Source organism: Prunus persica, chromosome G3, assembly GCF_000346465.2.
Source record: "Prunus persica cultivar Lovell chromosome G3, Prunus_persica_NCBIv2, whole genome shotgun sequence".
NCBI lineage: Eukaryota > Viridiplantae > Streptophyta > Magnoliopsida > Rosales > Rosaceae > Prunus > Prunus persica.
Genome location: NC_034011.1, coordinates 77268 through 91585, shown reverse-complemented (window position 1 = coordinate 91585; position 14318 = coordinate 77268). Strand labels below are relative to the sequence as shown.

Genomic DNA, 14318 nt, shown 5'->3' with positions numbered 1-14318 from the left:
TTAAAATTATTAATTAAATGAGGATAATATGGTCAATTCACACATCTATATATATAAAGCAAAAGGCAGAGAATGGTGAAACATTTAAAATACCAGAAAATGCCCTTTGTTAATTCAAACATTAAGAATTGAAATTATTAATTAAATGAGGATAATATGGTAAATTCACATTTTTTAATATTAAAAAAATTAAAATTAAAAACAAAATAAGATAATAGGGCCTACTTTTATGGAATATAACTACCCTATTATCTTTTATTAATTCTAAAAATAAAATAAAAAAGAAAAAGAAAACCAATTGACACATGTGTGAGCATGTTTCAAGAGGCTAGTTTTCATATTAAAAATATACTAGCCCCTTGACACATGCTCACACATGTGCCAATTGGTTTTTTTCTTTTCTTTTTTATTTTATTTTTAGAATTAATAAAAGATAACAGGGTAGTTATCTATATATATAAAGCAAAAGGCAGAGAATTGTGAAATATTCAAAATACCAGAAAATGCCCTTAGTTAATGCAAACATTAAGAATTAAAATTATTAATTAAATGAGGATAATATGGTAAATTCACACTTTTTCATATTTAAAAAAATTAAAAGAAAAAGAAAAAGCAGATAATGGATCCTATTTTTATGGAACCAACTATCCATTATCTTTTTTAATTCTAAAATAAATTAAAATTTTTTTTTAAAAAAACCTCTCGCAGGCGTAGAAGCACGTGCAGAGAGGCTAGTATATATAAAGCAAAAAGTAGATAATGGTGAAACATTCATAATACCATAAAATGCCCTTGGTTAATTCAAATATTAAGAATTAAAATTATTGAGTATAATATGATAAATTCATACTTTTTCATATTAAAAAAAAATAAAATTAAAAGAAAAATCAGATAATGAATCCTATTTTTAAGGAACACAACTAGCCATTATCTTTTTTAATTCTAAAATAAATTAAAATTTTTAAAAATAAAAAAAAAGCCTCTCGCACGCGCAGAGAGTCTAGTTATAATTATGAACGAAGGTATATTAAATGTACACAAAATAATGTACCTACATGTATTATAATGTACACAAATTTAAACTAATATTTTTTAAGAATGATTATGTTGTATATGGTATGATATTCTAGTTAATGTTGTAAGAAATCACATACCAGTAGAACCGTCATTCCCGCCATGGAGACAGGGACAACCACTAAAATTGCAGCCACCCAAAAACTTATAACACCATAACAAAAAAAACAAAAAACCAACCAAAAACCCTTGATCCAAGCATATTTGGGCAGAATAGGGAATGAGAGAAATGAGGAGGGAAAGAGAGAGAGAGGACGAGGAGCAGTGGTGTTCTCCCGGCCCCATTGTGGCACTTAGAGAGGAAGGAGAGAGGCTTGGTTTAAGCGTTTTTGCTTTTATTTGCCTTATAATGATGCAGACCTAGAAGCTCATAAATTTGAAGAGCGAGAAATGGACGCCTAATAACCCCTATAATTAATGATGCTTTATTTTAATGAAATTTGAAAATTTATCTATGCTAACCTTTTTTATTATTATTTATTTTATAATTACAAAATACCTCCCAAACTATAGGATTATTTACGAGTTCATACTAATTTTTGGGGGACATTTACAATTGCATACTCAAGCAACGAAAAACCTACAATTTACCCACTTTGTTAGTGATATCGTTAGAAAACTCGTTGACTGCCCATGTGTACAATTTTTAAAGGCTATTTTCGGCATCTCATTGCAGGGGCGTGTTTTCATAAGTTTCCTGCCCTATACATTACGCATGTCAATGAATTATTGAAAATCCAACCCTAATTCGCTAACAAATCCTCAAATCAAAACAGCCTAGCAAAATCAGTTACATTATTTTTGGGTATGAATTCGTAAATGATCTTACGGTTTTGGGAGGTCTTTTGTAGTTAATCCTATCCTTTTATTATTTTTATTTTTATTTTTATAATAATAAGGAAGCATTTATGCTGAATTAAAAAATAATTAAAGTATTTATGACTCCCTATACTAGAATGTAAAATTTTTGTTGAAATTTTATAGAAAGCTTAGTTGTGTAGTTAATTTAGATAAATTTCACTATAAATAAATAAATTTTAACAAAAAAAACTAGGAGCATAAATGTAGATGTTTTAATGAGATAGTCGACTTAGTTCACAAAAGATAACATTTTTTTTTTAATACAAGCGAAAGCGATATTCTATTTTAATCTAATCTAAATTACATGAAGAGGGATTTAAAATCGGGTGTAGAATAAGGAGCATATCCATTCTAGCTAACTTGACTAAGTTCATATCTAGACACAGTCCTGATCTCTTGGACTACAGAGGTTCAAGAGATTTGTAGTTACTCACCATTGGATGTAAATTCAACGGTTCACTCACTCTTGCACTTATTTTAAGAAACTTTTTTGAACAATTGGATTAATATCCAATGATGGGTGACCACAATTTCTTGGACTTCTGAGGCTCGTTTGGTACACAGGACTGTCTTGGCATGGACTATGCTTAGGGACTGGCTTGGCTTGGCTTGACTTGGTCTAAGTTGGATAACACTTATCCTGCGTTTGGTGTATGCTTGGACTAGGACTATAATTTTTTTATTTTTTCAAAAATATATATATGTATTTTATAATATATATAATATATATGTATATATGTATATAAGTATATTATAATAATATTATATATTTTAAATAATATAAACGTACATACATATATATAAGTGTATATAGGTGTACATATGTATATTATAATATACATGGGTATAATACATATACATATATTTATATATATGTATGTATATTATAATATATAATATATATATATGGGTATGTTATAATAATAATAATAATAATAATATACATGTATATACGTGTATATATGTATATTATATATGTATGTATATATACATATATATTATATATATTATAAAATACATATGTATATATAATATATGTATAATATATGTATATATATTATATATTATAATATACATGTATATACGGATATACATGTATATAATATATGTGTATATAGGTGTATCTATATATTATAATATATACATGGGTATAATACATATACATATACATATGTATATTATAATAGATAATATATATGGGTATGTTATAATAATAATATACATGTATATACTTGTATATATGTATTTATTATAATATATATAGTATAAATATATAATGTATATATCTATATACGTGTGTATATGTATATTATAATACATACATGGGTATAATATATACACATATATGTATATATACTTATATATATGTATTATAATAATATATATTACATATATACATGTATGCTATTATTATAATATTAATATGCATATGTATATGGGTATATTATAATAATAATATACGTGTATATATCTATATGTATTTATATATTATATATGTATATATGTGTTTATATATATACATGTATATATGTACCTTAATATATAATATAATATATGTTACATATATACATGTATACATGTATGCTATGATAAACATAGGACTAGCTAATCCTCCCTTTCTATATGGGATTAGTAGTTCCTTCTTAAGGAGGTGTTTTTGATGGGCCCGGTATTAGCAATCCCATCTAAGACTAGAATTAAATGAAACAAACATAGTACTAAATTTAGTCCAAGCCAGTCCAAGCCAAATCTGTGTACCAAACGACCCCCTGTGGTCTAAGAGATTGGGACTATATCTAGACAAAAGATAAATTTTAAAACAAAAGATGAAGTTCAGAAGTATTGAGTGGGCATTAGTGTAATTCAGTAATATTAATTTGAAAAACTTGTGAAAATAAGGTCAAAGAATTGAAGGGTGTCCCGTGTCCCCACCCATCCAAAAGTCCAAATTCATTGATGAGCATGATGATGGGCCAAGTCACTAGCAGTGCTTATTTATTGACCCCAACAGCACCATTCCAATACACCAAGTCGCAAACACCACCAATCAATCATTCATAACAAAATCGTTTTAAAATAAAGAAAGGGGCCAAACCTCCATTTCCATGTAACAGTCCACCCTTTTCAACGTGAAATTAATTAATTTTTATTTTTAACTTTTTTCCCTTTTCCCTTTTATATTTTTCGAGTTGTTTTTTACCCTCCGAAACCATTTGAAAACCCCAAGAAAAAGACCCTCCTTGATGAACTAAAACTTTGATTCTTCATCATCAAACCGAATCCCAATTTATTTATTTTTAAAAATCTACCTTTTTTTGTTGTTGTTAAATTTAGTTTTCAACAAACATTTTCTCCTGCCCCAATTTCACTCATTTTGTTGCTCTGTAGACTATATGTATGTCTCCCTCTCTCTCTCTCCACATCCATTTGCCGGAACACATTCGATCCCTCGATAGAATATCTCTGACTCTGATTTTCTTTTCTTGATTCTCAGCAATCACTTGCTCATAGAAGAAGAAAAAGGCTTAGCTTTTGAAATTTGAACAGCTAGTTGCATATGCGAGCACGATTCAATCAGTCTGAGCTTTGCTTCGTATTTGGATATGGATTATTCCAAACGGGTTTATGTCTGCGTTTGTATACGATGTATTCCTTTCACTGTCCTCGGCGCTGCTAGATCTGTCTGACTCTGTGCTCGATCCACTGCTTTATTGATGCTTTAACAAGCTCTTCACTAGGTCAGATCATGGAATTTCACACTCTCTACTTGTTACTTTCTCCTCTAACTCATTCACTCACTCACTCTAGTTCTCATTTACTCACTGTGAATTCAAAGTGATGCACTGACCAAAAGGGGTGGAGTTTATTTTAGTTTAATTTAATGGACTAAAATGAATTTTAGAAGAGAAAAGATTATATGGGCATGGGTGCTTTGGGCTTGGATATTTAATGATTGATGATGCATCATGCATATGGACAGTGACCAGAATACTGTTAAGTTTAAGAAAAGATTATATGCTGATGCTGCAAAGTTACAGTTACAGAGGTGTCAATTCTAAGTAATGGGTAACGGCACCTCTCGTGTTGTGGGATGTTTCGTCCCCTTTAATGGGAAGAGCGGGGTGGATTTAGAGTTTCTCGAGCCACTAGACGAAGGATTAGGCCATTCCTTCTGTTATGTTAGACCATCCATTTTCGAATCTCCTGCCATTACCCCTACAAACTCTGAGAGGTTTACGCTTGATTCCAGCACTCTTGATTCTGAAACTTTAAGTGGCTCCTTTAGACATGACGCCCTAGATGATCCCTCAGCTTTACACAAACCAACTAAGTTATTCCCAGAAACCACATTCAAGACGATCTCAGGGGCTTCTGTCAGTGCTAATGTGTCCACGGCTCGCACTGGCAACCAGACTGCCCTCTTTGCTACTGATGTCCAAGAGCCTGCCGCATCATTTGAGAGTACCTCCTCATTTTCTGCAATTCCATTGCAGCCTGCTCCTCATGGCTCTGGTCCTTTGAATGGCTTTATGTCCGGGCCTCTTGAGCGAGGTTTTGCTTCCGGTCCTTTGGAAAGGAGTAGTGGTTTCATGTCTGGGCCAATCGAGAAGGGTGCAATGTCTGGCCCTATTGATTCTACTGACAAATCTACCTTCTCTGCACCGCTTGCACGCGGTCGTGGAAGACCAGGCTTCCAGCGTCTCATGAGGAGTGTTAGCGGGCCGATGAAAAACACCCTCTCTTGGACCTTCTCAAAACATTCTTTGGGTTCTGGTTGGATGCAACGGTTCTTCTTACACCCAGTGACTCAACTTGCCTGGAATCCTAAGGAGCCAAAGTACCGGCCAGAGACTTCACGAAACTATCTTGAAGGGGGGCCATCTGAAGGGGAGTCTAGAAATACTCACAACTTGCAATGGGCTCACGGAAAGGCTGGTGAAGATAGGGTTCATGTTGTGCTTTCCGAAGAACAAGGGTGGTTGTTCATTGGGATATACGATGGATTTAGTGGGCCAGATGCACCAGATTTTCTGATGAGCAAGCTCTATAGAGCTATCGACAAAGAACTCGAGGGGTTGCTTTGGTATTATGAAGATAAATCTCCAAATGATCCATTAAAGCCTGAACCTCTTAAAACAGGAAATTCCAAGGCTGGTTCAGTGTCCAGCAAGGAAGTCCTTTCAAATCTTTCTTCAAGCCAAGAAATTTCTAGTAGTTTAATAGAACCTTGCAATCCAGGAATTGTCAAGGGTCTGTCATCTAGGTCTGAAATAGTTGAGGAAAACAATGAAGTTAGGATGAGTATTGAACAGCATTTACCTAATTCAGAACAAGACAGCATCTCGGGCACTGCTTCTGTTTCAGTTCCAGCCGGAAATTTAACTGGTCAAGGCAGAAAAAGCATGCGGCTTTATGAGCTGCTTCAGATGGAACCTTGGGATGGAAAAGATTATGTGTCACCGTTAGAGCTTGATAAGCATAGAAATGGTACATGGGATTGCCAGCCAGGTCTAGATGCTTTGGATACGCAAGATGAAAATTCAAAGTATAGCTTTTTGAATACAAAGGGAGATGGCTCTGGCCATCGTGGTGAAGACCCCACTACTTCAGGAGGAGGTGGAGGTGCTGGTATTGAATCCAGTCATCAAGATGGCATAGATGTTCTTTCTGTTTCAGGACAGAGGCAGGGTGCGAGAAAGAGTTCAATGAGCTCAAAGATTAGGAAAATGTACAGGAAGCAGAAGTCGTTGCGTAAGAAACTATTTCCTTGGAGTTATGATTGGCACAGAGAAGTGGCTTGCGTCGATGATAAAATGGGAGAGCCTTTGGGACCTATTAGGAGATGCAAATCAGGAATTGTTGATCATGCAGCAGTTTTAAGAGCAATGTCTCGAGCACTTGAATGGACTGAAGAGGCTTATATGGAAATGGTGGAAAAGGCTCTTGACAAAAACGCAGAACTTGCTTTGATGGGATCATGTGTTTTAGTGATGCTAATGAAGGATCAAGATGTGTATGTCATGAACCTTGGTGATAGCCGTGTAGTTTTGGCACAAGAAAGACCAAATGATCGCCATCCTAATCCAAATCTTGGAAAGGATGATGCGTGGCATAGGAATAAATCCAGAGAGTCGTTAGTGCGTATGGAGCTGGACAGGATATCAGAGGAGTCTCCGGTACATAATCAGAATGGTCAAGTTAACAAGATTAATAAAAACAGGGAGATATCCATATGCAGATTAAAGATGAGGGCAGTTCAGCTTTCCACTGATCACAGCACAAGTGTTGAGGAGGTGTGTTTTTCATTTTTTGAGTTATTTGATCTGGTTATTCTTTCGTCTTGTTATCAAGATTTACTTCGTATTGGTTAGTTGTTATATTGATGTTATTCATTCTTTCAGTCATTCATCATTAGCTGAACATAATCATAAACAATGCTTTGCAAATTTGCTCATGTATGCGAGCATGTGAATGTGCACCTGCATCTGAATCTCCCACCTACAGTGGTTTACTCTGCAATGCATTGTTTTTGTTGGGTGTGTACATTTGCTGTGTGCTCCAATAATTAAGAAAATCAAACCCAACCTTATAGTGAAAACCCAACTAGAAAGCCTAGCCTTGCTGCAGGTCTCTTGATTGTATGCCTATCATTCTTTTGATTTAAGTATGTATGTCATGCTTAAGCTGCACTGGTTATGGACTTTTAGAAAACTAACTAGTACTTTTCATTAATTGTTATGCACTTAAATCAGGATAGTACAAGAGAAGGTAATTGGATATTGTCAGCATGCAATTGAAGAATAATCTTGTATTCTTGACTTCTGCAGGAAGTTTTCAGGATAAAGGCAGAACATCCTGATGACAACCAAGCCATATTAAATGATCGAGTAAAGGGGCAATTAAAGGTTACCAGAGCATTTGGTGCTGGGTTTTTGAAGAAGGTCAGTTCAGCTGGTAACTTTTACCTACAAACGATCATCTTATCAAATACTCAAGTTTGCATAATTTTTTTTCTTGTATCACTAAACTTTGTATGAATTTATTTGTTTTTTAAATTATATAGGCATGAAAACGGGTACAGATCCACCTTTTACAAATATGTATGTGTTTCCGTATCATACAAGTTTTCTTTCATAAACAGACTTCTAGTATACAATTGCAGAATCTTGATTAGATGCCAAAGAAGAAAAAATGAAACGCAAAATGTGGAAACGCAAAGTATAATTTTTACAAAAGAGGGAAAATCCTGAATGCACTTTTAACAATTTGAGCAATTACATTGTATCAGGCTGGAATGTCATAAATGTCTACTGTGAGCATTTTGTTTCTACTGTTCTTTAAAGTACATCTTATTCTAATCAAATTCTTTATTTCTGTGGTACATATCCATGCAAGTGAACACACACACACACAGAGCACACCTTGTCTCTCTCATGGAAAGTTTTGTCCCAAAATCTATTAAATAGTTGCTGTTTTCTGGTGGATGAAGTTACATTGTAATAACAAAGAATTGATAAGTAGAAGTGACTATGAAGAAAATAGATAAAGACAATTTTTTTCCCTATATATTATATTATATGATTGACCGTTATTTTATTTATTTATTCCTTTCATGATAAAGGTTTTATCATCCTTCAATGTGCTAAGACTCTTAGACATAATTTTCTTTTTGTTTCCAGTGGTAGTTGCTGAAATCATTTCATGTATTGGAGGCATAACTGTTGGACCAATATAGAATGTTTGCATGCAGATTTTATGGCATGAACTAGGAGAAGTAAATAGAACATCCCTTAACAATAATGGAAATGCATTTATGGCGTGTTTACTTACTTGGAATGGGTATTAGTTTATTGCAATTGCAAGTAAAATAAAATAGTGTGCTCAAATCAATTTCTGTAAAAAAGGAGTGAAGAATCTAGAAACTTGGTGAAATTTTTGGCTTTTCAAAATGAACGGAAGAACCCCTATTATTTTGCTGAAGATAAAAAATTTCTAGCAACTTTAAAAACTTTCGGAGAAATTGCAGACATGAGCTATTTTGACCATCATTCGCGTGTAAAATATAAATTTCCCGAAATTGTTCAAATTTCAAGCAAAATCTCCACCAATTTTGGAGAAATTTCCCCTTTTTTCCAAGAAAAAAAAAATTACTGAAAAAGAAGTAGAAAGAGAACGTCCTTGTCCTTGGGGAGCTGTCCCTTATTGACATGCTATTGTAACCAGTGTTGTGAAAAGCGTTTTTGAGGCGTGCCTCAGTGCACACGTCATGGAGAGGCGTCATCCAGTCGCCTCAAAGCACAGCTTGTTTAGAAATGTTTGGCGTACATGATGGAGGCTAGGCAGTGCGAGGTGCACACAATCTGCAACTGAGGTGGCCTGAGGTTGCCGTTCTGAGTATATGTCCTGGGATGCTTTTAATGAAACAATGTGTTTCGCTAAAGGCTCATTTACTTGAATCAAGATGATATCATTTTGTTCATGAAGGTTGGGTCTTGGACAAAAGGGATGTCGTTTGTCCTTTAAACCCTTTTAATCCCCACCCAATAGGACTTAGCCCCAAATCAGACTTGCGGAAGCTTAAATGCTTCCCAAAAGACCTGAACCAGCCTTCCAAATTCCTATCTCCAGTTTAAGCCTCCTGCATCCCTCAGTCTAGATGAGCTTGAATATTGTATGTCTAATTAAATATTTTATGTATGGACATTAATTGTGATGCTGGAATGGGAACTAAAACTTACTGATTATTATATACATTTTAATTAAAATAACTTATGCTTGAGAGGCTTATGCCTCACCTTGCAGGACCAGCAATGCCTCTTTTCCATGTTTTTCCTTTTACAATATTAATTGCAACATCCTCAAAATTCATTCTTGTGAGCTCTCCCTATATATGCTTATATAATATATTATAGAAGTGCAAGTGCAAAATATCTGCTAGTCTCCAAAACAAATTCAGAATTCAGAAGGAAAATTGAAATGTATGCATTCTGCTCAAGGGGTTCTTAAAATTAGACCCAATATTGTCTACGTTTGTAATGAGCCCCATTTTGTGCATTGCCTATGTGATTGCCTTTTACCCTATGATAGGTTTACACTGGACCTTAAGAGATAATTCCTTCCATGCATTTCCTAGGGCACTCAGCATTGCTTGAATTATTGCTTTATCTACCTTAAACTTGTTGAAAGAAGTGTATGCAAATTATATATTATATTGATATGAATGCTTAGGTGTGACTGATTAAATCCTTGTCTATAACGTATGTTGGTTGCAGCCAACATGTAATGAAGCTCTGCTAGAGATGTTTCGAGTTGATTATGTGGGAATTGCACCTTACGTTAGCTGCATTCCTTTTGTTCTTCACCATCGACTTTCGTCAAGTGACAGATTTTTGGTACTGTCCTCTGATGGACTCTACCAATACTTCAGCAATGAAGAGGTGGTTGCCCATGTCACATGGTTCATGGAAAATGTCCCGGAAGGTGATCCTGCACAATATCTCATTGCAGAGCTTCTCTTCCGTGCTGCGAAAAAGAATGGTTAGTCCTTTAAATTTATTGTCACTGATTTGGTAGGGTCTCAATGGAAAATTACATGGGATGACTCTTATCCCAAAGAAGATATGAACAGAAAAACAGAAAGAAAAAAAAACTAGAGAGCAAGATGATATGTAATGCTCGTGGCACATGGATTGCTAGGAAATACGTTCATTTGTAACTGCGTCCTTGCCTTCTTGCCGCATATGGTGGTTGGCTACTTGGCTGCTGCAGTGACATAGTTACAGTTTTTTGGGTAAGGTCAGACGTAGTGCAACTCAAAATGCTTTATGGCTGCTGCTGTGAGAACGTGGAGGTGAAAATGTCCCACATTGAAAAGTTAGAAAACCTTGCAAGGGCTTATAAGGTGTTGGTCTATTCTCTCCATTGCCAATTGGTTTTGGGGTGGAACCTCAACTTCCTTCATGTAATCAGAGCGGGTTGCTCATGTGTGAAAGCCCAACTGCCACACGTGTTCCACGTCACCCAAAATGTGTTGTCCACGTGTTAGGCTTGAAGCTATCTTAAATTTTTGTGCACATTTTTTGCTTGGTTAATTTGCTTTTGATTTGCCTAATTATGGAAGAATTATGTTAGTATTGTACATAATTATATTTATTATAGCTTCCTGTTGATCGTTGCAGGAATGGATTTTTATGAATTGCTTGATATTCCTCAAGGAGATCGGCGGAAATACCATGATGATGTTTCTGTTATGGTAGTTTCACTGGAGGGAAGAATTTGGAGATCATCTGGATAAGTATCTCACTCTGGCAATTTTTTAGTTACCATTTCAAACATTTGTATATTGCTCAACATTGTAACAATTTTTTGGGCAAAGTATTAAGTCATTTTGGAAAGAATCAGAGTCTTGATGTATTTGTTATAGAAGCTTTTCTTTCTTTTCTTCTTTCATCTCTGTTAAATATTGGTGTGCTGAAGTCCGAATGAATTATCCTGCTGCGAAAGTCTTTTGGTTGCATCAGGAAATATGTTTATTGTTTTCTTAGGAAGAGGTTAATTTGTCTAGTCACCTCCACACCCATGCGTGCGATGTCATCCTGGAAATTCTAAATATCAAGTGAGATTCTAAGTTGTAAAGTGAATAAATAATATAAAGTAATAAAAATAAAGTTAGAAACTTGGAGAATAAACAAACACGAAATCGAGTGAGAGCAAGAGTGGCATGGTAGGAGAGCCATCCCTCTCAATTCCGAGTCCGCCTCCCTCCCCACTTGGACTGGAAGCTCTTTCAGATTTGGTGAAACATTCTCTCTTTCAGATTTGAAGTCTCTTCTATACCAGACTAAACCTACTCTGCCTTGCTAGCTTTCCTATCACGTTGCAATCTCTCACCCAACATAGCTTTCCTATCATGGCTCCTCATTTGCTGGATTTCAAATGGCTTTCTTTGTATTTAAGTTAAAAACCTTTCATATGTCGTTTTTGCTTAAGTTGTACAGCAATCGCCCTCATCTTAATTTCTACCAGATCAACCAAACTTGGAATAATCCTTCGCTCTCTTCCTCCATTATATAATATATTTAGCATGAGGCTATATGTATATATATATATATACTTTAATGAATTTGTTTCACATGTGATATTTATCATCGTGTTCTTGGATCAATTAAGCAATGGCTGCCAACTTTGTTGCATATCTAGCCATCTTCACATTCACTGCTGCGTTCTCCGGTGCACTTGCATCGGACCCGGACTTGCTTCAAGATGTCTGCGTGGCTCTACCATCTTCTTCAGGTATGAATCGTACTGTACATACTCTATTCTATTCTATGTATACACTAGCTATAATTAATATCCTTCGGATATATTCGTAATTATTTGCTACGGCCGGCGTACGTACACACACACAATCACAAGTGACAGGACTGAAACATATATATAACCCTATAGGCTCTATATATATATATATTAATGTTGTGTTGATTGATGATGGATGTAATTAATGTAATTATATATTATGCATGCATGATTGTACGTACGTAGGGGGGGTAAAAGTGAACGGGTTTGCATGCAAGGATGATGCAAATGTGACGGCAGCTGATTTCTTCTTCGACGGCCTTGCGAAGCCAGGGCTGATCAACAACTCAGTGGGCTCTATCGTAACTGCAGCTAATGTGGAAAAGGTTCCAGGCCTCAACACACTGGGCGTGTCCCTGTCGCGCATCGACTATGCACCTGGTGGACTTAACCCACCTCACACCCATCAGCGTGCCACTGAGATAGTATTTGTGCTGGTCGGCGAATTGGATGTGGGATTCATCACCACAGCCAACAAGCTGGTTTCCAAGACCATCAACAAAGGCGAGATCTTTGTGTTTCCTAGGGGTCTGGTTCACTTCCAGAAGAACAACGGGGACAAGGCCGCTGCTGTAATTGCTGCCTTCAACAGCCAATTGCCTGGTACTCAATCCATCCCTGCAGCATTGTTCACGGCAACACCTCCTGTTCCTGACGAGGTCTTGACCAAAGCCTTCCAGCTTGGTACCAAGGAGATTGACAAGATCAAATCCAAGCTTGCTCCAAAGAGTTAATTAAAATACAATATTTATTTTTATATATAGTTAATTCTTCACTCCACGCTGCCACCTATTTCCATTCATTTTTCTATTTTTCTTTCCTCCTCCCTCTATCATTGCTTCAAATTCAATCTTTTAATTTCGGTCGATGTCCCGATCTGTTGGGAATTTGATTTTTGATCGACTTTACTTTAGAATTAATGTATATGAATATGGAAAATAAAATTGTCGACTTTGATCAAAGTATTGAACCCCAAGGCGTAAGTTTCGTGATGAGCCCACATTAGATTCTTTTTATTTTTTGCTGTACCACAAAACCACATTAGAATGCTTTCTTCTCTGTTAAGACTCAAGAGATTAAAATGGACCATTTATTTTATCTAAATACTTTTCGAATGATTGAAAAAAAAAAATCTCAAAACAGGCTACATGAATACGGGATAAATCAAATAGTGGAGAACAAATCTAGGTTCCTTCATTAATATTTACAATGTGTAAAATTTAGGTTTTTAATTTCGCAAAAAGTCATTTAAGGTCCGTCACTACAACAAACACATGCCTTTTTAATGACACAATTTTAATGATGAGTCTAAAATACACGTAATTAAATTATATCATCCATGATGCGTTTTATATGAGCGTCATTGAATATAGTTTATGACACACATACCACAACACTCGGATTAACACGTCATTAAAAATGTCCTCATCGGGGTAGATGTCATAGATGCTATTACCTTTAGAGGATGCATGTGACCGTTAAAGGTTTTATAGTTTAATGGTGCATTATAAACATCATTGAATTTTGGAAATTCGACCCTTGTTCTAGTTTTCCACTTTGGTTCTTATAGTTTCAATTTTGGCAATTTGACTCCTGTAGTTTGATATCCTCACAATTTTAGGACACATTGCTTATTTTGTCCAAAACCGTATAAAATTCTTTCCAAAATACCCGTCGACATCAGTGACACGTTCTTATTCATTCACAAAAATGGATGGAAATTTGGACTTGTTCTTGACTTGCAAGGATATCAAACTATATGGGTCAAAGTGTTATAATTGAAACTATAGGGACCAAAGTGAAAATTCCAAAAAATATAGGAACCAAAAGTGATGTTTTGCTTTCTAATAATGTAGTAGAATCCCTTTCTAAAAAATGTTATTGAAGAGGATCCAAGTGAGTGCCTAATAATGTATTTTGCCTTCGCATGTGTCCCACATCGAAAGAAACAATACGTGAAGTTCTCCACCAATTTAAATATTTATCACTATTTACATTTTCCACCCTTTATAAATAGGATCGCTATT

General features: G+C 35.2%; 2 protein-coding genes across 2 annotated transcripts; both read left to right on the top strand.

Moving 5' to 3' along the window:
• LOC18788060 (protein phosphatase 2C 32) lies at window positions 4057–11462 on the top strand. Its single transcript, XM_007221402.2, has 5 exons — window positions 4057–4330; window positions 4430–7229; window positions 7764–7877; window positions 10209–10473; window positions 11115–11462. The coding sequence occupies exons 2-5, from the start codon at window positions 4998–5000 to the stop codon at window positions 11228–11230; spliced, it is 2727 nt and encodes a 908-aa protein (XP_007221464.1). The 5' UTR covers window positions 4057–4330; window positions 4430–4997; the 3' UTR covers window positions 11231–11462.
• On the top strand, window positions 12038–13267 carry LOC18788098 (germin-like protein subfamily 2 member 4). Its single transcript, XM_007221465.2, has 2 exons — window positions 12038–12228; window positions 12478–13267. The coding sequence occupies exons 1-2, from the start codon at window positions 12108–12110 to the stop codon at window positions 13023–13025; spliced, it is 669 nt and encodes a 222-aa protein (XP_007221527.1). The 5' UTR covers window positions 12038–12107; the 3' UTR covers window positions 13026–13267.